The sequence below is a fragment of the Lithobates pipiens genome, unplaced genomic scaffold (genome assembly GCF_037356315.1).
Source record: "Lithobates pipiens isolate NorthernLeopardFrog02 unplaced genomic scaffold, aLitPip1_a1.2 Scaffold_16, whole genome shotgun sequence".
NCBI classification, from domain to species: Eukaryota; Metazoa; Chordata; class Amphibia; order Anura; family Ranidae; genus Lithobates; species Lithobates pipiens.
Window position 1 is genome coordinate 252,776,418 of NW_027507748.1, and position 27,094 is coordinate 252,803,511.

At 46.6% G+C, this 27,094-nt stretch overlaps 1 protein-coding gene across 12 annotated transcripts in view; it reads right to left on the reverse strand.

The window, feature by feature from the left end:
* Positions 1-27,094, reverse strand: part of LOC143982506 (zinc finger CCCH domain-containing protein 11A-like) — an 805,224-nt gene that overhangs the window by 185,012 nt on the left and 593,118 nt on the right. For 10 of the 12 annotated variants that reach the window (XM_077481309.1, XM_077481314.1, XM_077481310.1 and 7 more), the window contains 3 exons: positions 22,721-22,788; positions 22,431-22,623; positions 15,192-15,322 (listed from right to left, as the gene is read on the reverse strand). In XM_077481309.1, coding sequence (XP_077337435.1) covers positions 15,192-15,322; positions 22,431-22,623; positions 22,721-22,788 — 392 coding nt within the window. The remainder of the gene's footprint in view (positions 1-15,191; positions 15,323-22,430; positions 22,624-22,720; positions 22,789-27,094) is intronic. The other 2 variants (XM_077481311.1, XM_077481304.1) reach the window with 1 other exon arrangement.

The following is a 27,094-nucleotide window of genomic DNA, read 5'->3' on the forward strand; positions in this document are numbered from 1 at the left end:
GCCTAAAAGGCAGATACCCCAGGCACAGGAGAGGCTGCATGATTAAGGGACACAGACTGGCTAAGGGGTTTCACCTGGTGCTTCGGCTGACCAATCTCTCAGCCACGGAGTCCAAGTATAAGCCATAGGGCTTAAATGATCAAGTCCTTCATAGCATCTGTGAGAAACAGTGCGTCAAATACACCAGCCCCCTGCCGGTTCTGCTGATCAGGAAGAACTTTTAGGTATCTCACACCTGTTCCTTAACCCCTTCGAGTCCATTCCAATGTATTGGCTTGACTCAAAATGTGCTCCGCCACAATAGTGAAGCAGACGTTAAGGGGTTAATGGACTGAGCTATTCCAATTGCAGCCAGAACTGCAAAAGACATCTCGTCTTTAAAAGGAAAATCCCACCTTAACCTGCTGGATCCTTTAACATCAGTGCATTATCCACTGGACATGTGAAACTCTGCTCACTGAGGTGAATGCAGCATTAATAGCTGGAACCCCCCATTTCTTTGATAAAAATGTTCCCATTCAGAATGCATAGCTATGTATTTTTTGTGCATTTTGCATCTTGCAGATTTGCACTACAGAACTTATTCCACAGGACACCATGTTGAATGGACTCCCAAGTGGGGGAGGTTCAAATGAACCCTATTAGAGGTAGATACCTCAAGCCTGTGGCAGGCAACAAAAGGGTTAAGTAAGGGAGTAGACTAACACCTGACTTGTGCAGCTACTCCCTCCCTGTTAGGATCCACTGAAGAGGAAAATAACTATCTTCCAATATTTGGGAAGATCTACCTGATCCCCAGCCTCCTGCACCTCAACAAAAGGGTCCCGAGGACTAGATGGGAATCTGCTATGTTTAGTCCTACTATGGAGAGACATCATAGCAATAATCTTTTAAATGGTAGAAGAAAAACCTGTTTGTATGAAATGCAGGGACAGAAGTGTTCTACCCTTGACGGCTTCATCTGACTGGCCGCATTTTACTTTTTACCTCCCAGGGAGGAAGACAGACATTCTTTTGGAAGGGTTTTTAGTTTGTTATATACCATTAAACCCTCCGAACCCTTAGAGGGGTTCCTGGTTCCTTTGTCATTCATAGCTTACAGTACAAAGCAGAGGCAGAACGAGAAAAAGAATGTTACACTTGCTAGGCTATAGTACAGTACAATAACTGCTATTAATCCTAGCTATACAATACAATGTTGTCAATCAAAAGGGAGATGCCTGTGTCACCAAACCTGACCAGCAACCACTCTGCTCTGTCCCTCCACCGCCAGACTTCAGCTTTTCCTGTATAGCTTAAAATACTTTCTCCACATATGGACAGCGTCTGACGCAGTTTAGCCACGCCCCCATGTGAAAACTGGAGTTAGTACTTACCGGTAACTCCTTCCAGGACAACCCTTGAGAGATAGAGTCCCTCCCATCGACCCTGGAAACACATTGCTACAGTTCAAAAGGCGGTCCCTCAGGTCCCTGGTCAGTCATTCACCAAGAACCGAAGGATGGAACTGCAAAACATATAAACCATAACAGGTAATAACATTAGTACATCAATATAATCAAATAAAGGGTGGGATCGTGCTGTCCTGGAAGACCACCGGAAAAGGAGTTACCGGTAAGTACTAACTCCAATTTTCCCAAGTGTTCTTCCAGGACAGCCCTTGAGAGGATCCCCAAGTACTCACCAGATTAGGGGGTGGGGGACCATAGCCTGGATGACTTTCCTCTCAAAAGCCTGATCCTGACTAGACATTAGGTCCAGTCGATAATGCCTTGGAAAGGTGGAAAAGCTTGACCATGTGGCTGCTTTACATACCTTACATACCTGCTCCGGGGTGGCACCAGCTCTTTTTGCCCAGGATGCAGATAACGCTCTTGTGGAGTGAGCTTTAACACCATCAGGAAGATCCCTGTTCAAGGCTTTATACCCCTCTGCTATAGCTAGCCTAATCCATCTAGCTATGGTTACTTTTGACGCTTTTTGCCCCCTATGCTGCCTGGAAAAAAGGCCAAAAAGGGAGTCAGAGATACTGAATGGATTTGTTACCTTTAGGTATTCTAGAATACACCTCCTTACATCTAATAGATGAAACCATTCTTCTTTCTCATTTGCTGCATTCTGCCAAAATGAGGGTGGAACAATATCTTGTGACCTATGGAAGCTAGATGCTACCTTTGGTAAGAACCCAGGGTCTGTCTTTAGAATGACTCTGTCCTCTAGGATCTGTAAAAACGGTTCCCTGATGGAAAGGGCTTGGATTTCACTGACCCTACGGGCTGAGGTGATCACCACCAGGAGTACTGTCTTAAAATGTAATAAGCCTCAGGGAGGCTTCCGAGATAGGTTCAAAGGGTGACCCCAAGAAAGCTTTTGAAACCACTGCTAAATCCCAGGATGCAACTTTGTTGACTCTGACCGGCTTACGTCTAGCAACTGCCTTACAGAATCTAGCGACAAAAGGATTTTCCTGTAAGCGTTCATCTAGGTACACACTTAAGGCAGCTATCTGTACCTTAATAGTACTCAGAGTTAACCCTTTGTTTATCCCCTCCTGGAGAAACTGTAGAATATTAGCCGTATTCATGTTTCTCTCCTTACGGCTATTTAAATTTCCTCCAGACTTTCTTGTAAATAGCTCTCGTGACTGGTTTACGACTCTGTAGTAAGGTCGCAATTACCTTGCCTGTCAGGCCCTTACTCCTCAAAATTTCCTCCTCAGTAGCCATGCTGAAAGCTTCAGCGTGGCCACCTGCGGATGATAGAGAGGTCCCTGCGACAGGAGGTCCCGTCTGCAGGGAAGCCTTAGAGGAGGATAGTCTGTCAATTGTAGCAAGGTTATGAACCACGGTCTCCTGGGCCAAAACGGTGCTACTAGGATTAAACAGGTTTCCTCTTTGAGGAATTTTGCTAGGACCCTCGGAATGGTGGGAATGCATACACCAGATTGAAGGTCCACGGAGTCTGCAAGGCATCTACAGCCAGGGGCTGATGATCTGGGCTTAGCGAGCAAAAACTGGAAACCTCTGCTTGCAAAAATATCCACTACTGGTTTTCCCCAGTGAGCTGTTTATAAGATTGAATACCTCCGGGTGCAAAGACCATTCTTGATTCGAAAGTCTTTGTCAACTCAAGAAGCTCCCCTTTCAGGTGTACTGCAGAAATGGATTCTAGATTGGATTCTGCCCACTGGAATATGCGTCTGGCCACCGACATCAAACAAGGACTTCTGGTACCTCCTTGTTTGTTTATATAGGCTACAGCCGTCATGTTGTCTGAATGGACTTGTAGATGGTGACCTTGTATTGTGGTCTGAAAAGCTAAAACAGCTCTTAAGATTGCTGTTAGCTCCTTCCAATTGGAGGAGAAACATTTCTCTTCCAGGGTCCTCCTGCCCTGGACCCAGTTCGAGACGAGGTGGGCTCCCCAGCCACAGCTGCTCGCATCCGTGGTCAGTGTTGATGTGATAGGCAGGACCCAAGGAACCCCTTTGTTTAAGTTCTGCCTGTCCTTTCACCACCAGAGGGAGCGTTTTATTTTTGCGGGGATCGATACCTCCTCCTCCAGATCTCTGCCCTTTAACTGTTCCAACAGAAACCTCTGAAGGTCTCTTTGGTGGAACCTGGCCCATTGTACGGCTGGAATGGCTGCTGTCATAAGACCTAGTACTGACATTACCTCCCTCACTGTACATTTGGGGCTGCATTGAAGAAAAGACATTCTCTGCCACAGATTCAAAATCTTTTCTTCCGGCAGGACTACACTCTGGTCTACAGACTTGATCCTGTAACCTAAATACAGGATCTCCTGTATTGGGGTAGTCTTGGATTTTTCCTGACTGATAATCCACCCCAATCGACTCAGGCTGAGTTGTGTCAACTCTAAATCCTGAGAAAGACGACTCTCCGAGTGTGCTGTTAGAAGTAAGTCATCTAGAAAGGGAATAATCGAGACTAACTGGAGTCTTAACGGAACTAGTGCCCCTCCGAGAACCTTGGTAAAGATCCTCGGGGAGGACGACGGTCCGAAAGGGGAGCGCTCTGCACTTTTGTGTCTATCTGCACTGCCATCCAAAGGAATTTTTGGCATTCCTTCCTTATTGGGATATGCAAATAAGCATCCCTTAGATCCAGGGTAGCCATAAATATCTCTTTGTGGAGAAGATTTTTTATGGAATAAATGGACTCCATCCAAAATCTCTTGTAACGGATGGAGTGATTCAGTGGTCGAAGGTTCATAATTAGTCTGAACTTTCCTGACGGCTTTTTTACCGCAAAAATATGTGAGTAAAAACCATCCCCCTGTTCCTGAATAGGGACTGGTGTCAATACCTCTTGATCCACCATCTCCCCTATCAGTAAAGGTAAGGCCCTGGCCTTTTCTGAGTGACTTGGGCGTTTTGTCACCAAAAATTTTGAGGGAGGGCTGCTGTGAAATTCCTGAGCGTGACTCCTTTTTATTATATTTAAGACAAACTCGTTCGAGGTTGTCCTTTCCCACAGTGGAAGAAATTTGCTCAATCTTCCTCCCACAGGAACCCTGACGTCACTGGGGTTTGTGTTCCTGATTGGGGCGGTTAAAAAGTATGCCCCTTTTTCCCTTCCCCCTATGTCCCAACCAGTGTTTTTTGGGGATGGAGCCCTTCTCTGATTTAGAGAGTTCCTTAGAGGGACGAAAAATCTTTCTTTGAAAATGTTTCTTTTTTGTGGGAAAGGTTTTCTTTTTATCCGCCGTCCTTTGTAACTCAGGCCCGAAGACTAAGTCTCTTTTAAAAGGGATGCTGCACAGGTGGGTTTTAGACGCCATGTCTCCCCCCCCCAGTTTTCATCCATACTGACCTCCTTGCTGCCACTGAAAGTGCTGCAGACTTAGCCGTAAACTTTACGGAATCCGTGGATGCGTCAGAGATGAAACTAGTGGCCTTGAAAAGTATAGGGAAGGTTTTCAAAAGCTCCCCCCTAGGAGTGCCTGCTTTTAAATGTTCCTGCAGTTGTGACAACCAGAACTCCAGGTTTCTAGCTACACAAGAAGTGGCTAGAGCTGGTTTCAAGCCTGCATCCCAGGCCCTTTTTAAGACTATGTCTGTTCTCCTGTCCATTGGATCTTTTAAATGGCCCATATCCTCAAAGGCCAGATCAGCTTGCTTTGAGACTTTGGGCAGAGGGGCGTCTAGTTTAGGATTTTTATTCCAGACCGCCTCTGGGCTCTCATCAAAGGGAAACCTCCTCTTAAGGGAATTAGGAAAGAAAACCTTTTTATCTGGTTCAGACCACTCCTTAAGGACAAGGTCAGAAAGCACTTTATGTATTGGAAAAACCTTTGCTTTCTTTTTCCCCAGAGCCTCTCAATCTTATCATGTCTGGTTAATTGAGTTTCTTCCTCCTCAATTTCCAATGTATCATAGATAGCGCTCAATAGCTCCTCTACTTCCTCAAGAGATAGATTATATTTTGAGACTTTAGATGCCGCTTGATCCTCATCCTAATCTGAATCTGCATCAGAGGAATCAGGACTAATCAACGTGGGGCTAGGCTCCCTGACTATACGGGGCTCCCCCAAGCTGGGTGTTGTAAAGCATGGTGAGGAGGAAATCGCAGTTGTTCTACTAGTGGAGGCAGCTGTGCCTACATCCGTGATTAATTCCCAGAGGGACTTAAAAGTTGATGCCATTTCTTCTTTAAAGGAGCCCAAAAATTTAGCCAAAGGAGAGTCTGCCTCAGATTTAAGCAAGCTTGCAATGCACTGCTTGCATAGGGCTTTGTTAGAGCCATAGGATAACCTATTCCCACAATTAGGTCACTTTTTGCGGCCTGTCTTGTCTTCCTTTGGGAGCTGTTCAGTCTGAAAATAAGAAAACATTCTTAGCATCAGCTCCACGTCCCTCCTTAGAATCACCACTAACTGCATAAATCCTTAACTGTGAGTTAACCACCACCATAGGGCACTACAGATCCCAGCCTTACAAACACCACAACTCCCTAGACCACCAGAGTAATAGCATGCCCAGCAGCCTACCTGGGATTGGCTGGTGCCTGCCTCCGCCAGAGTGTCCTGGGGAATAGCCTCCATGGTCCCCCTCTGCCGCTCCGGATCCCGCCGCTAGTCCTGTGTCGCTGGACACTGGTTGGGACTGCGTAGGCACAGCGCTGGCTCTCCCTCTCCTCCCTGTGCCCTAGAGACCCAGAAGTCTTGGCACGCAGTGATGACGCAGTTCCACCGGAAATGACGCTCGGCGTCTCCGGCCCCACCACAACAAGGAGCTGAGATGGAAGGTTCCACTCACCGTTCCCGGGGGAAACCGGCGCCATTCTGCCCTTGGCCACCTTGGCATTGGAAGGAGGAGGGTAACGGGTCTGCTCCGGTCAGCTGGACGGTACCCGAGCCGTGATAGAGAAGGTAAGGACCCCACTGTAACCACAAACAGGAACCAGTCCCTTATGGCTTACAGGTTCTTCAGGCAGTCCCTGAGAAAGGAGTCCCTCCAGGTTCCTGGCAACATGTTCCTCCGATGGAGGAAACACTAATGACTGACCAGGGACCTGAGGGACCACCTTTTGAACTGTGGCAATGTGTTTCCTGGGTCGATAGGAGGGACTCCATCTCTCAAGGGCTGTCCTGGAAGAACTCTTTCCCCTTTCAACTAGGGAAGTGTACGAGTGCTGGCAACAAGGCGGCCAGCGGCGGGGGGGGGATGGGGGGGGGGTTAAAACGGACTCAATTTTCCCCAAAAACAAAAAACTTTTCCCCCCACATTTTTCTTTTAGGAAAAAAGAGGCAGCTGGCTGGCATCCACAGGAACAAAAACTGCCACTCTGGGGGCCCAGGAAGTGATAAGACCCCCCTTCATACCTGAGGGCCTGAGCTGGCTTGAACAGAGAGGAGAGAGAAAGCTTCTGCTGTTTCCAGCGTCAGAATGGTGAGTGCTCAATACAGCCTTCAGTGGTGACACATAGACATGACATGACAACATAAATACATGGTAGGAGAGATTCCTTGCAGAAAATCTCCCCTACCTTTCCGCCGCAGGGCTTTATCAGAGATAAAAAGCCCAATCTTCGCCCTTCACGGTAGGCTTTGAGACCTTGAAAGGAAACCTTCAGGAACAGGGGTACACTCAGGTAATCCCGCAATCCTGGACCTGTGAGAAGACCCTGCCAGTAAATTTTTATTGGCCTACCAAAAAGTACTGGATTCCAGGGCCCAGCTTAAAAGCACCCGCAAGCAAAACCTTGTGTCTTCGGATGACGAGGCCCGGGTACCGTTCATTTAGTCCATTACGGAGACATCAGAATGGATCCGGTCAGGATGGCTGGCTGGCAAAGGATTACTGCCCGTGGAGCTCAGTACACACATCCTTGCACGTGCCCAACACCTTAGACACTGGCGAAAAAACTGAGGACTCCCAGTAATGGGAGGGGTTATATGGGGGAAGTTCACATCTTAAAGAGGAAGTAAACCCTGATGGGTTTACTTCCTCTTTGATTCCCTGCAAAGGTAAAGCATAATGGACTACTATGCATCGCATGTCACTAAAGCCCCATACACACTATCAGATTTTCTGCTGATTTTTGTCTTCAGATTTACCAAAATCATGTAGTGCAAGGGCCTGCCTGATTGCATAAAAATTGAAACTCCTAAGGTTTGACCTCATATTACATGGTTTTGGTAAATCTGAAGGAAAAAATCAGCAGAAAATCTGAGTGTGTATGGGGCTTTACCTGGCACAGGAGCCAGTGAAGTCACCGCTGTCCCCTTGTGTATGGAGCCTCCATCTTCTTGGTGGGTCTCGCTGCTCCGGAGCTGTCAGAGCCACGATGACGTCACTCGTGGCATATCGCCGTTAACAGCGGTGCGCTCAGCACATGCCCCGTAGACAGCTGTGCCTGTCTTTTGGCAAATATCTCCTAAACCATGTAGGTTTAGGAGATATTTCTTGGACCTACAGGTAAGCCTTAATCTAGGCTTACCTGTAGGTCAAAGTGGTTTGTAAGGGTTTACAACCACTTTAAGGGGCGTGCCAGTGTCCAGCCCCTGATGGTCCGATATAACCCACATAGTTATTACTATGGTGCTGTGTCCCCTGATGTAAGAAAATAAATGCATATTCCTCTGCCCCGGTGCCTTATATACGGTCTTGAATTTATTGTTATTCTTGATTATTGTGACATATTTTTGGTGCTGTAGTGGCACTTGTCCTTGTCCTTTTCCTAAATGAATGTATTATCAATTATTTGGCTCTGGCACTTCCTGGCTATGTACATTCAATGTCCAAATGCTATGTCACATGTTATTATCAGGTTTATTTATCTTGTTTGTATATATGTGAAGTTTATAATATATTTGTAGCACTGACCCCCGAAGGAGGTGCTGGTTTTTGTTAGGCTTACCGTTACCTCATCTGTTCACTATGTCCGTCCTAGGGGTCCCGTTGTAGAGTGGATTAAAGAATGTTAGCTCCAACACTTAGTCCTTTTTCCAAAGATGTATTTGAAAGAACATGAATTTTGCAATAGAGGGATAGAGGGTTAATGGGCATTCAGGTACCTTGTAATTGCAGGTTAGAGGTATTTCCTTGATCCAGAGGACAAGCAGCTTCCACAGGCTAGATCTGGCAACCACCGGATAGGCCTCTCTCACTGACCTGCCACAGACATGCAATTCAACTGAATCTGCCACAGGAAAGCACAACCAGCAGCTTGTTGTAAAATTAAAGAGCTGTCACACAGTACCAGTTTTTCAGCCAATCCGGCGATACTGAGTGGTAGGTGACTTGGGATGCATCCTCCAACTGATTCTCCAGGCTCTTCTAGAGGCACCGGCCTTGTTGCTCGGTCCTCTGCTGAAAAGTCCTCCCCTGGATCCTCCAGTCGCTCGTCTTTTTCTCGCAGGCAAGACAACACAGGACCATCCCTGGATCGGTAGGCACCAGGACTTTTGGGCCTACCTTTTAGTTGCGAAGCCTCAGGCCATCCGGCCCCGAGACATAAAGTAAGGCAGCACACACCATAGGCCAGGAGGGCCACGAGGTCGGGATAATGAACCCAAAGAAAATTATGCCTGTACCTTAAGTACCCTTACCCAGAATGCACAGTGGGTGAACCACTCCCATCGGGCTGTTTCTGTGCCAAAGGGGTACCCAATGCATTCAGCCTGTTGCATTTCCAAAACTTACCGGTGGTGACAGCAACACCCACGGCCACGTGGAAACTAGCACAACCCAGCTGAACTGGTACAGAAACCAGAACTTTGACATAATTAGTCTGAGCCAAACTACAGCTTCAGACAAACTTAAATTTACAAAAATAATAGCGTCTGTATTGAAAATACCAGCGCTACATATTCTATTTTCTACTTTTTTCGTTTATTGGTCTCTCCTTGTGTGGAAGTGTGGGATTACACCGATGTTCTAGCCTTGCATGGTATGTGGCATTGTTAGCCACATGTTCAGCCACTAATGCGCAGTCTCGTCACACATTGTGTTGGCACTGTGGCTTGTAGGCCTTGGGCTTGGTTCTCCCCTCAGTTGTTACCCCTGGTTAGCTGCTATCACTTAGCAGCATAGGCTTTTACCATCTATGCCCTTATTGTGCACGCATGGTTCACTGTTCTTGCCAGCTGTTCCTCTGGGGGGAGCTCATTATCCTCTGGTCCTCATTGGGACGCTCAATCTTGTTCCAGTCCCATTTTTACGGTTTGCACATGCGCGGCCGGGTGGGGTTGCATGTGCATCCCCATTCGGCCGAATCAAGTGATGAAGAAGTATTTCCGCACACCTGATTGTGATGTGTACATAAGGTTGTGCCAAGCCCTGTTTCTATTTAGGATCCATCTGCGTGCCTCAATCCTATCTGGCCTGGTATGTAGCTTTCTTTGACCACCTAACATTATAGTGGTAAACTTTTTTCTTGTATTGATTGGTTGCGCTTCTGCTTTTTCAGATGATGTGGGTTTGAAGCCCTGTGTTTGCTTTTTTGTGCTGCTGCTGTGTCAGTGTGTGTCATCTTCCCATGATGTTGATCTCTCTGGTTCTATGCTGGTCTAAAATATTTTTTTTGGCCTTGACATCTTTTAAATGTATTAACCATAAGTATTAGGTGAGATTAACTCTAATCTACCTCTCAGTTATTACCTCTTTGAGTCGTTTTTTAATGGATTTACCTTTAACACTATCCTCTTATATACGTCTATAGGTGGCATCTTGATCGCTCAGCATATTACAGGCTAAGACCTAAAGATCCCAGTTGCTATTGATTTAAGCAAAAGATATGCTTAGATTGCATGATTGTGCTTTTCAGTTGCACAATAGTAGGTGCTTGTGGTGTTTAGTTGCCTTATACCTATGCTTTTTGGCCCTTTCTACATTGGTTGGAAGGCTGGCTGCAGGCTAGCCTGAATTTGTAGGAGTCTGAGGGCTTTAAATCCCTCCTCCTCCATCAGAGCCTTCGTCGGCTCATTTCTGGGTTGTCGGGATTTCTGGGTGATGCTGTCACTCCTGGCAGAACGGCGCCCCCCCTCCCCCCTCATCCCTGGGTTCCACCAGCTGTTTGGTGTCCCCCCTTGCAGCCCTTGTTCCAGCATCGTGGGCGGCACTCATGGGGATGGGGCAGTCTTTCCATCCACTACCATCTACTTGGAGTGGGGGTCCCACACTACTCTGGCCAGCATGCCCGCTTCTCCTGGCTGTCAGGCCGGTGGGGAGTGGGGGTGCTCTTCTGTCATGGCTCCTCTTTCTCTCCCCGCCCGCCCTCTCCCCATGTACATGTCTCCACGTGGCAGCTCGCCGTTTTTCTCCCGTTGTGGGGGGGGGGGCAGCCGGCTCTGGCTCCTCTCTCTCCCCATATGCTTTTTTGCTCCACTCGCCGATTCTCCTGGTGGGGGGGAGGGGGGGTGATCGGCCGCCGCCGGCTCAACCTCTCCCCTCGCATGTGCGGAGCGCCCGCCGATCCTCTTGATGGGGGGGGAGGTGATTGGCCACCGCCAGCTCCCCCTCTCCCCTCGCATGTGTGGAGCGCCAGCCGATTCTTTTGGTGGGGGGGAGGGGGAGGTGATCGGCCGCCGCCGGCTCCCCCTCTCCCCTCGCATGTGCGAGCGCCAGCCTATTCTCTTGGTGGGGGGAGGTGATCGGCCGCCGCCGGTTCCCCCTCTCCCCTCGCATGTGCAGAGCGCCGGCCGATTCTCTTGGTGGGGGGGATAGCGTTTCTGTCCAGCTTTCAGTCGTAGCGTCACCCTACACCCACAACTTGCCGCTTGACCAGCCAGTTCACCTCCCGGGAACTCTCGCCATGCTCCATGGAGGGGATGCCCACACGCTTTCCGGTTTTCATGGGGGGGCACTCACGCACCTGTTCACCTCCCGGCACTCTCGTACCCCCCCACACGTCTAGGCACCCATTTCAGTCACTGGGATTTATCATGGCGTTCGGCACCAGGTTTCTGTCTCTGCGTTCTTCTGTCATCATGTTCTGTCCAGGGGTTTCCGTCATATCGTTCGGTCCAGTTTTTCTGTCATATCGTTCGGTCCAGCTTTTCGTTCGGTCCAGCTTTTGTCATATCATTCGGTCCAGCTTTTTCCGGCATAGCGTCCAGTCCAGCTTTTTCCGGCATAGCGTTTCTGTCCAGCACGTCCGGCAAATCGTTTCTGTCCAGCACGTCCGGCAAAGCGTTTCTGTCCAGCACGTCCGGCAAAGCGTTTCTGTCCAGCACGTCCGGCAAAGCGTTTCTGTCCAGCACGTCCGGCAAAGCGTTTCTGTCCAGCACGTCCGGCAAAGCGTTTCTGTCCAGCACGTCCGGCATAGTGTTTCTGTCCAGCACGTCCGGCATAGTGTTTCTGTCCAGCACGTCCGGCATAGTGTTTCTGTCCAGCATTTCTTTCATAGCGTTTGTTCAGCATTTCCGTCGTAGCGTTTCTGTCCAGCATTTCCGTCGTAGCGTTTCTGTCCAGCATTTCCGTCGTAGCGTTTCTGTCCAGCATTTCTGTCGTAGCGTTCTGTCCAGCATTTCCGTCGTAGCGTTCTGTCCAGCATTTCCGTCGTAGCGTTCTGTCCAGCATTTCCGTCGTAGCGTTCTGTCCAGCATTTCCGTCGTAGCGTTCTGTCCAGCATTTCCGTCGTAGCGTTCTGTCCTGCATTTCTGTCGGATCCATCCAGGCTGAGGTTTGTTTCATTTTGTTTGTCGTCCCATAATTTTCTCTCCCGTATAACACAAGTCATACGATGCGCGCTCATTCTCATTGTTTGCTACCTGTCTGCTTTCTGTCATGGCATTTTGTACATAGCATTTCTGTTAGCCAGGGCTCATATCCTGGTCTGTCATGCCTACGGACCCATACGGGTTGAGGTTTTGTTTTAATTGATTGCCGTTCCGCAATCTTCTCGCCCGCATACCATACGTCATACGTTGCATGCTTATTTAATCTCACTTGTACGTCTACCCACCAGGGTCTGTGGGTACACTAGCCCTGAAGGTTGTTTGCCATCTGTCTCTGTTGTTCGGTCATAGCATTTCCGTTGGTAGCATTATTGTCGTTCATAGTGTGTATGTTAGCTGGGGCTCACATCCAGGGTCTGTCACGTCTACGGAGCCATACAAGCTGAGGTTTTGTTATTAATTGATTGTCATCCCACAATCTTCTCACCCATATACCGTACGTTATACGCTTATTTCATCACTCTTGTACATCTACCCACTACGGTCTGTGGGTACACCAGCCCGGAGGGTTTGTTTGCCATCTGTCTCTGTTGTTCTGTCATAACTTTTCGTTCGTAACTTTCATGTCACAGATTGTTGTTCGTAGTATGTCTGTTAGCTAGGGCGCACATCCAGGGTCCGTCACGTCTACGGACCCATACGGGCTGAGGTTTCCTTTTTTAATTGATTGTCGTCCCACAATCTCCTCACCCGTATACCATACGTCATACGTGCACGTTCACCATACCCTTACTACTACCCACCACGGTCTGTGGGTACCTCATCCCTGAGTGTTCGTTTTGAATTACCTGTCTTGGCGCTGCAGGTTGCTCGGGCTCGCTCACTAGGGTTGTTTCAGCATTAGGTTCACATTCACGCGCTGTTGGTCTTGTCATTTTTGCACCTACATTCTCATACTTGTCTGGTACGTAGGGGGATTTTTGTTTCGTGTGTTGGTTGTCTGTTCTCTTTTCGCTTGTTGTGTTTTCTCTGTTTAGGGCATGGGGTGGGTTGCAGAGGAGGCCGGTGGACATTCATCCCCCAGTGCTTGGTAGCACTCCATCTTTAGGGGTGGGACCATTCCAAACTCTTAGCTCAGTTATCGCCGGGGTACCCCTTTCCCGGCCTCAGCTGGGGGAGGCAGTTTTTAGGTGGTTATTCCCAACTCTGTTACAACCCCTTCCATCCACCGGTGCAGAGCATGTTTCGTGCAGGATTCTTCAACTCAGTTCATGCGGTTTCTCTATGCGCTCTTATTTGTTAGTTAGGATGGTGGGGTTCATAGCCCGTTAGGCTTGAACTGAGGTTTCAGCTGTGGCTCCTGTTCTTCTCTGTGGGCCTTCAGGTGATGTTGGAATTTCTCACAGTGGCTTATGGAACTGGGGGCAGTGTGGTCTCGGGTAATCAATCTGGCCAATGGTTCTTATCCAGATTTTTCAGTGGGCTTTTCACAAAGGCGGGATGGTCTCATAGGTTCATGTTTATGGCTTTCGCTGGTTATTCCATCTGCAATTTGGCCTCATCTGCCAATTCCATGAAGTATCTATCAGGTGACCAGTTTTCAGGACCTAAAAACTCCTGTCAGTCTGTCCATTTTTTGCAGCTCACCCTCTCTAACCGTCAAGGGAGGGAAGTCAGGGATGTTCTCTTTGGCACGGCTACCAGTTACCGGCCAGGTTTTCATGGTGTTTCAGACTTCCCGTCACCTTCCCTTGGCAGTTCCCAGGTAGTGCTCTAGGCAGTTTCTCTCTTACCGCTTACAACTTCCCCTTCATTGGAATAGATGGGTAGCTAGGGGTTTGTGGTCATATTTCTGTACCTTAGCAATGGTGTCGGGTAAAGTAAGTTGGCCTTCTCTGCATCATTCCTTGGGTCTGCACTTTCTCCATCCTCTCACTACAAACAGGTTGTTCTCATGTCCAGGTTACTTGCCAAACCTGGCTGGAATCCTAACCCCTTTTCTGTTATTCATCTGGTTCCTAGGCAACTTTTGTAGGTCCTACAGGGGGTGCTTTTTTTACATCGGGTTTATGGGGCGCTGGAGATCCTCCATGTTAGCAGCTACATACATAACCCCCCTTTCTGTAGTCATCCGGGCATTCGCATTTTCTGGACTAACGGTTGTTGCGGGCCTTCTTTGTAGCTTTCACATCACACCTACTTTGCGTCTCTTTTTGCCCTCTTTTAGGCATACTGTCCAGCCAGGCCAAGGCACACCTCAGGCCTTGGTAGTTAGGGTCATCATATTTCCGAATGAAGACTCTGACTACAAATACACTTGGGGATTGTATTTTCCCTCATGATATATACGGCTACTTAAGTATTATTTTCTAACTGGCACATCTGGCTTGCCACACAAATTGCATGCCCTCTGTTTGGCCGCCCTTGGATATGATCTTGCGTTTTTTCACGCATTTGTTGAGCCCCAATTTCTTTATATTTGTGCTATATATAGATTATTACAAACTGTTACAATCATTGACTGCCTCTTTCTCTCTTTAGAATGCTTATCAAGCTCCTGAAGAAGTTTTTGTGAAAACATGTAGAGCCTATGAGCTTATAGTGAACGTTATTATCTACCCAAGTCATAAATGTCCTATATGGCAGGATTTTGACATTCAATGTCCACATTGGAGAGGCTTAGCTGCTATTGCAATTAGTTTGCAGTATTTTAAATGTTTTTTTTATTGTTTTGTATTAATTAATAAAATATTATTGTTTTTTTTTCTATGATTGGTGCCTGGAAAGTCCAGTTTTTCAACTTCCTTTAATCAATCAACCAATGTTTAGGATGTGGCACTGCGCTATCTTAGGGTCCCACAGTTCCATCCTGTGTTGGTGCCTTTTGTAACTCTTTGAGTCACTCTTGTACAGCATGCCCAGAAATCTCTATCTAGTATCTCTAATGGGCCCTCTGGGAAAGATGGCAATACTACTGGCATTATGCTTTAGTAGATAACGACTTTGCAGTATGTAATGTTAATAAACAGATTTAAAAATATTCTTACCAAAACTGTTGTTCTTTCTTTATCAGTTGAGGTTAGAGTAGTTTTCATAGGCTTCACTTCAGCCACTGGCGACTTTTGTTGTGCTTTCTGTTTTAATATAGTTTTGGTTGGAGATTGTTTTTTCATGACTACTATGAACAAAAAATAAAAACAAACTCTTATTACAAAATAAATACATACGCAGCAGGCTAAGAACTTAAATAATTTTGTGCCCCCGTGCTTCAAATAAAGGTTAAAAGAATATTCTTCCATAATGAGCATATTTGGTTTACCTACAACCAAAACCAATTTTCTCAAGCTCAGCATTATTTCTTACATGAAACCCCCCATAAATAAACTCTTACATAGGCAGCCATCTAAGGAATTAAATCGTTTTGTGTCCTCAAGCACACAAAAGCTGCAATCATATGTTGGCATATTGGGCATTCACAATAACCACCAGAGCTGTATAGATAAACCCAGAATTGTGTGGTTGGTGGCTGAATCAAATTCTGTTAACCACTTCAGTTCCGGACCAATAAACACCTTAAGGACCAGAGGTCTTTTTGCAATTTCGCACTGCGCTGCTTTAACTGGTAATTGCGCGGTCATGCAATATTGCACCCAAACGAAATTTGCGTCCTTTTCTTCCCACAAATAGAGCTTTCTTTTGATGGTATTTGATTGCCTCTGCGATTTTTTTTTTTTGCGATATAAATGAAAAAAGAGCGAAAATTTTGAAAAAAAAAGATATTTTCTTCTTTTTGTTATAAGAAAAATCGAATAAACTAAATTTTAGTCATACATTGAGGGCAAAATTTATTCAGCCACATGTCTTTAGTAAAAAAAATGTCAATAAGCGTATATTTTTTGGTTTGCGCAAAAGTTATAGCGTCTACAAACTAGAGTACATTTTCTGGAATTTACACAGCTTTTAATTTATGACTGCCGATCTCATTTCTTGAGGTGCTAAAATGGCAGGGCAGTACAAATCCCCCCCAAATGACCCCATTTTGGAAAGTAGACACCCCAAGGAAATTGCTGATGGGTATGTTGAGCCCATTGAATATTTATTTTTTTTGTCCTAAGGGATTGAATAATGACAAAAAAAAAAAAAAAATTTTTTTTTACAAAAAGTTGTCACTAAATGATATATTGCTCACACATGCCATGGTTATATGTGAAATGACACCCCAAAATACATTCTGCTGCTTCTCCCGAGTACGGGGATACCACATGTGTGGGACTTTTTGGGAGTCTAGTCGCGCACAGCACCCCGAAAACCAATCACCACCTTCAGGATTTCTAAGGGTGCAAATTTTTGATTTAACTCCTCACTACCTATCACAGTTTCGAAGGCCATAAAATGCCAAAATAGCACAAAACCCCCCCAAATGACCCCATTTTGGAAAGTAGACACCCCAAGCTATTTACTGAGAGGCATGTTGAGTCCATGGAATATTTTATATTTTGCCAAAAGTTGCGGGAATATTACAAACTTTTTTTTTTTTGCACAAAGTTGTCACTAAATGATATATTGCTCACACATGCTATGGGCAGAAGTCAAATTACACCCCAAAATAAATTCTGCTGCTTCTCCCGAGTACGGGGATACCACATGTGGGGGACTTTTTGGGAGCCTAGTTAACTAGCTACCTAGCGACACTAGCGACACTGATGCAGCGTTCAGAAAAATTATCGCTTAGTGACACTGGCAAAAGGGGGTGAAAGGGTTAACTAGCGGAAATCAGGGGGTTAAAACCATTATTGGGTAGTATATCGGGGTACCTAGCGCTATAAAAACCTGGCGGTGAACCTAAAAAAATAACTAGCTACCTAGCGACTGTAGCGACACTAATGCAGCGATCAGAAAAACGATCGCTTAGTGACACTGGCAAAAGGGGGTGAAAGGGTTAACTAGCGGCAATCAGGGGGTTAAAAACATTATTGGGTAGTATATCGGGGTACCTAGCGATATAAAAACCTGGCGGTGAACCTAAAAAAATAACTAGCTACCTAGCGACACATGCAGCGATCAGAAAAATGATCGCTTAGTGACACTGGCAAAAGGGGGTGAAAGGGTTAACTAGCGGCAATCAGGGGGTTAAAAACATTATTGGGTAGTATATCGGGGTACCTAGCGCTATAAAAACCTGGCGGTGAACCTAAAAAAATAACTAGCTACCTAGCGACTGTAGCGACACTAATGCAGCGATCAGAAAAACGATCGCTTAGTGACACTGGCAAAAGGGGGTGAAAGGGTTAACTAGCGGCAATCAGGGGGTTAAAAACATTATTGGGTAGTATATCGGGGTACCTAGCGATATAAAAACCTGGCGGTGAACCTAAAAAAATAACTAGCTACCTAGCGACACTAGCGACACATGCAGCGATCAGAAAAATGATCGCTTAGTGACACTGGCAAAAGGGGGTGAAAGGGTTAACTCTAGGGGCAATCAGGGGGTTAAATCTTTATTGGGGGGTGATAGGGGGCTACCCTGGACCTAACACTAACTGTCCTGACAGTTTTTACTGTCACAACTGACACTGAATGCATTGATCAGTAAAGAAATGATCAATGCAATCAGTGACACTGTGACTGGGGGGGGGAGGGGGGGCGGGGGGGGGATCGGGGGGCGATCGGGGGGGGTTTGTGTGCCTGTGTGTACCTACATGTCAGTGTAGTGTTCGTGCAGACTCACTTTTACTCTTCTCCTCGTAGTCCGGTCAAAAAGACCGCCCCGAGGAGAATGACATCACTTCCTCCTTCCTGTGTAAACAATACACAGGGGAGGAAGCTTCTCATTGGCCAGGAGCGATCCAGAGGGGGTGGCCGAAAACGAACGGCCATCCCCTCATCACGGAGCGCTCCTGGACCGAATCGGACCGCCGTAACCAGCGGGAGGGGGTCCGATGGGACCCCCCACCCGCTGGAAGGCAATCACGTAGATGTACGTGATTCTGCCTGCCTGTGCCATTGTGCTGACGTACAATGGCAATACGGCGGTCCTGAAGTGGTTAATTACCATTGTCCTGCAGAATACATTTATGACTTTCTAGAGATACAATGGTGCTATTGCACTTTTAGGACTGCAGTTATCTGTTTGCTATGTTCCTGCTGATACAAAAGGTTTAGTTATACAGCATTTCAGACTTATGCATGCTGAAAAGTATGGTTTCATATAAGTGAAGACATTACATTTTTGTTTAGTACATACGGGATTCTAAAACTTAAATTGTTAAAACTAGACTAGAGAAACAATTTAGATTGTAAATAGACTCAGATGTTAAAAGACCACCTCTAGCAAAATGCAATAAGCCTCAATAAATATTATTACATATATTAATTGTAATCCAAATTTGTAACTTCTATTTGTTTCTAAACTGCTCCAAACAGTGTGACACTGGGTTTGTAAAAAAATAAACAAGACAGATTATAGTTGGCCCCACCAGTAAATGGAATACTGTTAAGACATTTGTGTTTAAATTTTTTTCCCAGTAGAACAGTGTAAAGGAATAGCTACGGTACGTATAGCTAGTATGGGGGTCTGTGAGGGTGGGTGTGTCAGTGAATGTGTGTGTCTTGATACAGCTAGATGATAAAGGATAAAACAGAAAACTAAGGTCTGACTGCATACATTTGCTCTGATACCTAACACTTCCCATATGCTCGGAGTCTGAAATATGAATAAATCCTCTCTGTAAAAGAGCCAAGGTTTGTTAGTCCTGAATATGTGGACTGAATAATATTTTAAACACTCCTTCAATCGTCTACAGTAGATCATAGCATAACAGGGTTTATTTTTGTATTCGGGCTGAATTTACATTTGTGCAGAGCAATTTTCAGGTGTTTGTGGGTGATTTTGCAAGCATATATGTGCATTTTAGAAGTGTATTTCAAGCTGCAGGTATTTTTGTTATGGCAAATAGAAAGCACTAGGAGGAGCAGAGAAGTTAATATAGGCTAAAACAAATGCATGAAATAAAAATAATGCTAAAATCAAGCATTTTCAGAGGTTCCTATTGAAGAGCATGCAGGGCCGGACTGGGAATAAAAAACAGCCCTGGAAAAAAATTCATACCAGCCCCACAGCATTACGTCATTATTTTCTTGTTCGTGAAAGGGAAAACCATACATTTTAAAGCAAATTTGATGAAGAGAGTATTATATATAGATATGAAATCACATAGGGCTATATATATATATATATATATATATATATATATTTTTTTTTTTTTTTTCTTTTTTTTAATTCCAGTTAAAAAGTGGTAAGTGATCAATCATCAAGAGGGACCCCAGGAACTCAGAATGTGTACACTAAGGTAAGGGGGTGGGTTAATAATATAAGGAGGAAACCCTTCATATCAGTGCCCCCTTACATTATTGTATTCACTTCCCCCTTACATCAGTGACCCCCCCCCCGACTGGCCTGGCGGCGCTGTCACTAACCTCCTCTCAGGTGCACTGTGCAGGGCTCAGTCAGTCGGCTCCAGCTTGGTGGCTCTGGTTTTATCCTATAGTCTCCTGTCCACAGTCCACACAAGTCTGACTTCTCCCATGACCCCCATCCCGGTGGTGCTCCCCCTCAGAGACTGCAGACATGATACAGGAGATGGTCAGAGACTGCAGCCTTGATGTAAGAGCTCAATGCAGCCTCACCAGTGCCCATTAAATGCAGCCTCTCTTTCCCCCATCAATTCAGCCTCACTGTGCCCACCAATGCAGCCTCACTGTGCCCACAAATGCAGCCTCACTGTGCCCACAAATGCGGCCTCACTGTGCCCACCTTTGCAGCCTCACTGTGCCCACCTTTGCAGCCTCACTGTGCCCATCAATGCAGCCTCACTGTGCCCATCAAATGCAGCTTCACTGTGCCGTGAATGCAGTCTCACTGTGCCCATCATTGCAGCCCCTCCTGTGCCCCATGTCCCAGTCTGCAGTCCGTCTGTGGGAAGGTGCGTTGTTGATGCTCGGTACGGTACCTTGCATGCCAGCAGGATATCCATTACGAGCAGCAGCAGGGTCTGTTCTCATTTTGGATGGGGACAGTGCTCCTTCTAGAGGATCTGTTTGCTGTGAGATAGAGTGGTCCCTGGCCACCTGCACCTTCAGCCATCCTCATGTTCCAGCCCCAGTAAGCCTGTACTCTGGTCCTGGGGAAGTGTAGAGCACTGGGTGGGAGCTGGAGAGAAGGGGGAGCAGAGAGTACTGGCGGGGTTGAAGAGCAGGGGGGAGTGGAGATCACAGGGGTGGGGAGCGTAGAGCGCTGGGGGAAACTTGAGAGCACGGGGGGGGGGGGGGGGGCAAAACGAACAGGGGCGAAGAGTACAGTAGGCTGAGAGCACTGGGGGGGGGTAAAGTTTGGGGTAGTGAAAAGCACTGGGGGGGGCAGAAAATAAGGGGTGGAGAGCACAGGGGCTGGAGAGTACTGGGGGGAGTGGAGAGCAATGGGGGGGAGCTTGAGAGCACCAGTGGGGGCCAGAAAGAGAGCACTATGGGGGGTGGAGAGCACATGGGTAGGGGCAAAATGCAGGGAGGAGTGGAGAGTGCTGAGGGGGGAGCCAAAAAACAGGGTGGAGAGCACGGGGGGGTGGAGAGCATGGGGGGGGCTGGAGAGCACCAAGGGGCCAGAAAGAACAGGGGTGGGGAGAATGGGGGCTAGAGAGTGATGGGGAGAGCTGGAGAGCACTGGGGGGGAGAAAGAACAGGGGGAGAGCACTGGGGGAGGAAAGAACAGAGGGGAGAGCACTGGGGGAGGAAAGAACAGAGGGGAGAGCACTGGAGAGGAAGAACAGGGGGGCAGACCACTGGGGGGAGAGCACTGGGGGGGGAGTAGAGGGCACTGGGGGAAAAAGGGTGGAGAGCACTGGGGGGAGTGGAGAGCGATGGGGGGGGAGAACGGAGGGGAGAGCACTAGAGAGAGTGGAGAGCACTGGGGGGAGAACAGGGGGGAGAGCACTGGGGGGGTGGAGAGCACTGGGGGGAGAACAGGGGGGTGAGCACTGGGGGGAATGGCGAGCACTGGAGGGTGAACAGGAGGGGAGAACACTGGGGGGAGTGGAGGGGGGACAGCACGGGGGAGAAAAGTGGGGGAGAACAGGGGGGACAGCACGGGGGGAGAACAGGGAGGAGAGCCTTGGGGGGAGGGGGATCACTGGGGGGGAGAGCACTGGGGGGGGAGAACAGGGGGGAGAGCACTGGGGTGGGAGAACAGGGGGGAGAGCACTGGGGTGGGAGAACAGGGGAGGGAGAGCACTGAGGGGGAGAACAGGGGGGAGAGCACTGTGTGGGAGAACAGGGCGGAGAGCACTGGAGGAAGAGCACTGGGAGGAGGGCACTGCGGGGAGTGGAGAGCACTGGGGGGGAGAACAGGGGGGAGAGCACTGGGGGGTAGAACGAGAGGAGCAATGGGGGAGTGGAGAGTACTGGAGGGAGTGGAGAGCACTGGGGGGAGAACAAGGGGGAAAGCACTGTGGGGAAAACGGGGGGAGAGCACTGGAGGGAACAGGAGGGAGAGCACTGGAGGGAGTGGAGATAACTGGGGGAGGAACAAGGGGGAGAGCACTGGGGGGAGTGGAGAGCACTGGGATGGTGGCTAGAGAAGGATGGGGAGAGCTGGAGAGCAGCAAGAACAGGGGAGGAGAGAACTGTGGGGGGGGGGCTGGAGAGTGTGGTGGGGGAGAAGAGCACTGGGGGGGGCAGGGAGCACAAGGTTAACTGGGGATAGTAAAATAAGCCCTGCAGCCCCATCGATCCTCCTATCCAGGCACTTTGGCACACAGGGCGGGCATCTCCTCCTATGGATCACAGAGCTGGCTGGGTCTGTGTTCGGCGGCTGCTCTGTAACACAGTTCCGCCCCCCAGTCGGGCTCTTGTGATAGGCGGAACTTTGATTCTCTCTACTATAACACGAGCAGGTCTGAGGGGGCGGGACTGTGTTATAGAGCAGCCGTCGAATACAGGGCCAGCCAGCGCTGAGATCCACAGGAGAGAGCGGAGAATGCAGCCAAAACTAAAAGCGGCCCCAGGGCGGGCGGCCTACCGGGAAGTCTCCCGGTAGGCCAGTCCGACCCTGAGCGCATGTACTTTCCTGAGCAACAGGTGTCCAGCTACAAGCAACAGGACACTCACATGTGAGCAGAGGATTTGGCTTTTTGAAGCCTTGAGCTTCAAGCTACAAAAAGGAATGACATTGAGACATGAATACAAAAAGAAAAAACACTTTTCTCCTCAGTTTTGTTAAAACAAATCCCTTGTACCTTTTGATTTGTTTACACTTATTATTTTACTTGGTTTCACAGAACATCCAACTTCATGCTGTGTTATCTTCTGTGTGTCAGTGAAATCTGCATTGTTGACAGACTGTATTCCAAAGGTTTTGTCACTATCAACTTTTTCAGTAATTTTCTTTTTTTCAAGGGTTGAGGCAGGCGTTTCAAAATTCACTGTTGTCTAAACATAAAAAATACCATATAAATATCATATAAAGTAGGCTTTTCATTTCTACACAAATTTCATTCTAAAGAAGATCCATGACAAACAGACATACCTTTGTGTCTGCTGCTGCGGCAGAATTATTAGTTTGGGAGTTTGTATCTTGGTCCGTTTCTTTACTTACTGCATAAAAACAAAAAGAATGCCATCTTATCAGTGACATTTTCTACATAACATATGCAAAGCACAATTCTCAAAAAATAAAATAAAAAATCATGCACCAATCCCACAGCTTATTATAAAGTTAAAGTGTGGCCAGCCAATACAAACATGCTGCAGCACTTACATTTTTTAAGCCGTCCCCTTAAAAATTCTCAGAAATAGTTGAACCTGCCAGTCCACCTTTTCAGCTGCTATGGGTTGACAATGCTGTTGAGTAGCTCAATGTTAAATAAATCTCCTTGAGTACAGTTGCTGCTCCATATTTGGAGACAAAACACTGAATGGCTGCTTAAAGTGGATCTAAAGGCACCAATCTTACCTCTTCTCTAATTGTCTGGGTCCCTCGCCGGTGTTCTGCCATATAGTGTCCGGCCATCATATAGTGTCCGCATGCGCAGTACGGAGCAGACGAAGCTTCGGAAAATCTCCGAAGCTGAATGGCACCTGCGCCGTGAGTGGAGGTGGTAGCCCCACCATCCAAGCGGACATAGGGTTGTGAATATTAGAGGGCCCCTCGTGGGCGAGCTTCGCTCGCCACGCTGGGCTCTTTTATATTCCTACTCTATGTCCACTTGGATAGTGGGGATGGAACCTGGACTCACGGCGCAGGCGTCTTTCATCCTCTGCAATTTTCAGAATCTGTGTTGCTGTGTCCTGCGCATGCGCAGTACGCAGCGGACACTATCGGATGGAGGACCTTATATGATAAGACACCGGCATCTTCTTCCCGGGTGCTGGTCTATGGGCATCTCTACTACAGCATGCAATAATCCCGGCACACAGGGACCATGCTGACGATGTAAGCTGAGCTGCCCACCTGCAGCTCAGGTTACATGATGCAGAAGACTGCTAGCAGGCAAGTAGCTGTATTTTTATTACAGAAGAGACATTAAATGCCTTCAGTTCCACTTTAACGGTACAGTCCTTATGAGGAGTTCACGCCCTTCCTAGTTAGGGGGCTTTCTGATGGGAAAAATGCCCCCATGACCAATGAAACTCAGCAGCTTGCAGTAGGAGATGACTGCAAGTGAAACCTCTGCTGAGATAGATGATATTGAGAAGCCAGCCTACCAGTTATCTGTTATTATTAAATTAACTGGTATTATATAAAATAGCGCATATATAACCAGTTTCCTTGGAATAATTGCATACAAATTTTATAGATGAATACTGCCAGGCAGCTGGAGATCTCACGAAGATCTGATAAATAAATGAAGAGTCTAAGCACCAATAATGGTGCCCATGGGTGAATTTTTTTATTTAAGTCATGGGATCTTATGTACACTGGAGCTTCTGGATGTTCTGTAAAGTGTATACTTGGCTTCATGCTTTATTGCAAACAGTTTTTGTAAGCAAATATTTTTTTATGAATCTGCTAAAACTTTCTTACCTGGAATCAAGTTGGTAAGATTATCTGTACCTGTTGTTGTAGGCTTACAACACTAAGCTACTGCGCAATGGTACAACAGTAAAGCCCGGTACACACACAAAGTATTTGTTTCGTTCAACCCAGCAGGCTATATGAGAAAAAAAAAAAGAGTAATTGGCGTACCAATACAAGCAATGTTAGTGCGGATCTCTCCCCCTGCTGTGCATTTGAGTTCTGACAGGGTGACATTGGCTGCCAGTGCTAATCGGATGTTGGTTTTCAACAAAAGCCAGTCGTTAGACAAGCTTCTGTTGTAAAGACAGCTGTACACACTGACTGAATGTTGGCTGCTTTCTGTTGAACCTAAGCTCTGTTACGGGTGGGATTTCTAGCTAAAAAACTTTGTAAGAAATTTAACAAAATATTATTTTCTTATCAAAACACTATATAGTAAAGCATATGATGTTAAATATACTGAAAAATAGATTTAGGGCTTACATACACTTAGGGGTCCGTAAAATTGTTCTATTCAATTTTTCTATTCAGTTTAACCTCCCTGGCAGTATGATTATTTCGGATTTTAGGTGCTAAAAGCGGTACAATTATTTTGCATGAAAATTTGGTGTTTTATATTTTGGTCCTGTAATTCTTAGGAATAACTCACTTAAATCTGTGCAAACCAGAGTCTAGCAGACATCCCAGGTATAATAAAGTTTGAAAAATGAAATCATAAATTATAATATAATAAATAACTATAAATAATTATACCAAATAATAATATAAGAATAATAAAAATTATTCAATAATGTAATCAAATCAAAAACACTGAAATTTGCTCAGTTGCAGAATTGTCACTGTCATTACTTTTCAGTATTTGAAAATACTCCCCACAAACCGCTATCGCTCAATTCTGCAAGTGATTACAATTTATTATTGGTGTTTTATAGCTGGTCTAAAATCATTTTTGATGTAAAGGGACAGTTTTGGTTTCTATGGACAATCTCCAGTTTCCAGGCATAGAGAACAGTTTTTATAATATAAAACTGCATGCAGGGCACTGGGCAGACCACTAGGGACAAAGGGGATGTGAAATTATTACATACAGCAAAGTAATCTGTAAGATTACATTATACTGTATGTATACTGTGTGTTTCACTTTGAATTTGGCGCCGATCTCCGTCCCCGTGCGTCGCAACGCTCGCAGGGAACAGAGACCGGCTCCGTGATGAATCGTACGGAAGACGAGCCGCTCGTACAGCGGGGGGACATCGCTGGATCCAAGGGAGAAGGTAAGTAAACCGCCTCCTGGATTCAGTGATGCAATCCCAAGTCTGGCTCTGAATACCGCCAGGGGGGTTAATATTTAAAAAATATAAGTATTAAAAATATTGCATAGGCTCAAGAAATACTTCTTTCACCCCTCCCAAATTTTTGGGTTTGAATGAATAAGCAAGTTCTCTGTGCATAAGCTAGAGTAAACAGTCAAGCCTTTTAAATGATAACGTTTGCTTTTTCTTTAAGAATTGATATGTAACAAATATTTTGCTTTGTTATAATTCAGAAAATCTGGCTAGATGTCTATGACATCTAAATATTGTTTATTTTATCAATTAATGTAAGTATGAGTAAGGGATCTGTTACACTAATCAACCAATGTGTTGAGGTGGCCCACTTCCTCCTTCCCAGGGGCGGACTGGACCGGGGGGGGGGGGGCAATTGCCTGATGCTACTTAAAAAGGCTGCGGTGTCTACGCCGCAGACATGCCTAAAGGCTTCCTGTTGAAGAGGAGTAAAAAGTCCCTGCTCGTGTCCTACCGAGTGCAGGATGAGGACGAAGGCAAAGGCTGATCACATCCCAAAATAGATGATGTATGCCGTGTCCAAGCAGAGGCAGGCTCTGTGCCTCACTGGAGGTTCAGGAGCCTGGAGTTGCTGCAGCCCAACCCACCCAGTGAACAGAGAGTACCTGGAGTGAAGCTTCAGCCTGGGATGGGGTTTGGGAGGAGGCAGGGAAGAGGGAGAGCGGGAAGAGGTAGAGCAGGAGGAGGACTGAATAGCTGCCCCATAGGCCTATGGGTTGTACTTGCCCCCTGGGCCAAAAGTTGGCAGTCAGCCCCTGCTCTTCCCCTCCACTTGATAAAAGGCTCAAATTTCAAATTTCAACTGGTATATCTTATATCAAATATAAGTATACCTTATACTCAAATTTCAATCTGATACGTCATTTGACTTCAAGTGGTTGACCAAGGTGATGACCTCTGTACCGTTTTACAAAAACAGACTCTTGTAATAGCACTCTTGGGCTCTCCCGTCCCACTGGGAGACCCAAGCTACTAGCCGGCATGTTCGACAGCTAGTCGGAGCATACAAAGCTGGATTCGGAAACCATGAAGCAATGACACTTCCCACTTACCTTGATGTCAACAGCGCCATTTTTTAAAAAACTGGATCTTGGAATTTTGAATGCTTACAAGTGTCTAGGAGGGATTTGGGGTCTTACTGACCCCAGATCCCTCCATAAAGAGTACCTGCCACATTGCTGTTACAAGGATGTTTACATTCATTGTGACACCAATAAAAGTGATAAAAAATTTATTTTATAGCAACAGTATAAAAATAAAATAAATTTATAATTTAAAAAGCCCCCATGCTAGCACGCAAAGACGAATGCGCGTCAGTCCTGCACGCATGCAAACAGCGATCATCATATCATATCATATCTATTAAGTGATTGATCAAGCTTCAGAAGTAATTGTAGAACCTGAATCGAAAGGTGAAAGTGTTTGAGCAGAGTGGTGTGTGGTGATGACAAGTCCAGTGGTACGCGTGACTGAGCCAGCTGATGAGGAAAAATCTTTGAAATCTGTGAGTAAAAGTATAATTCGTTGATTCATTAGC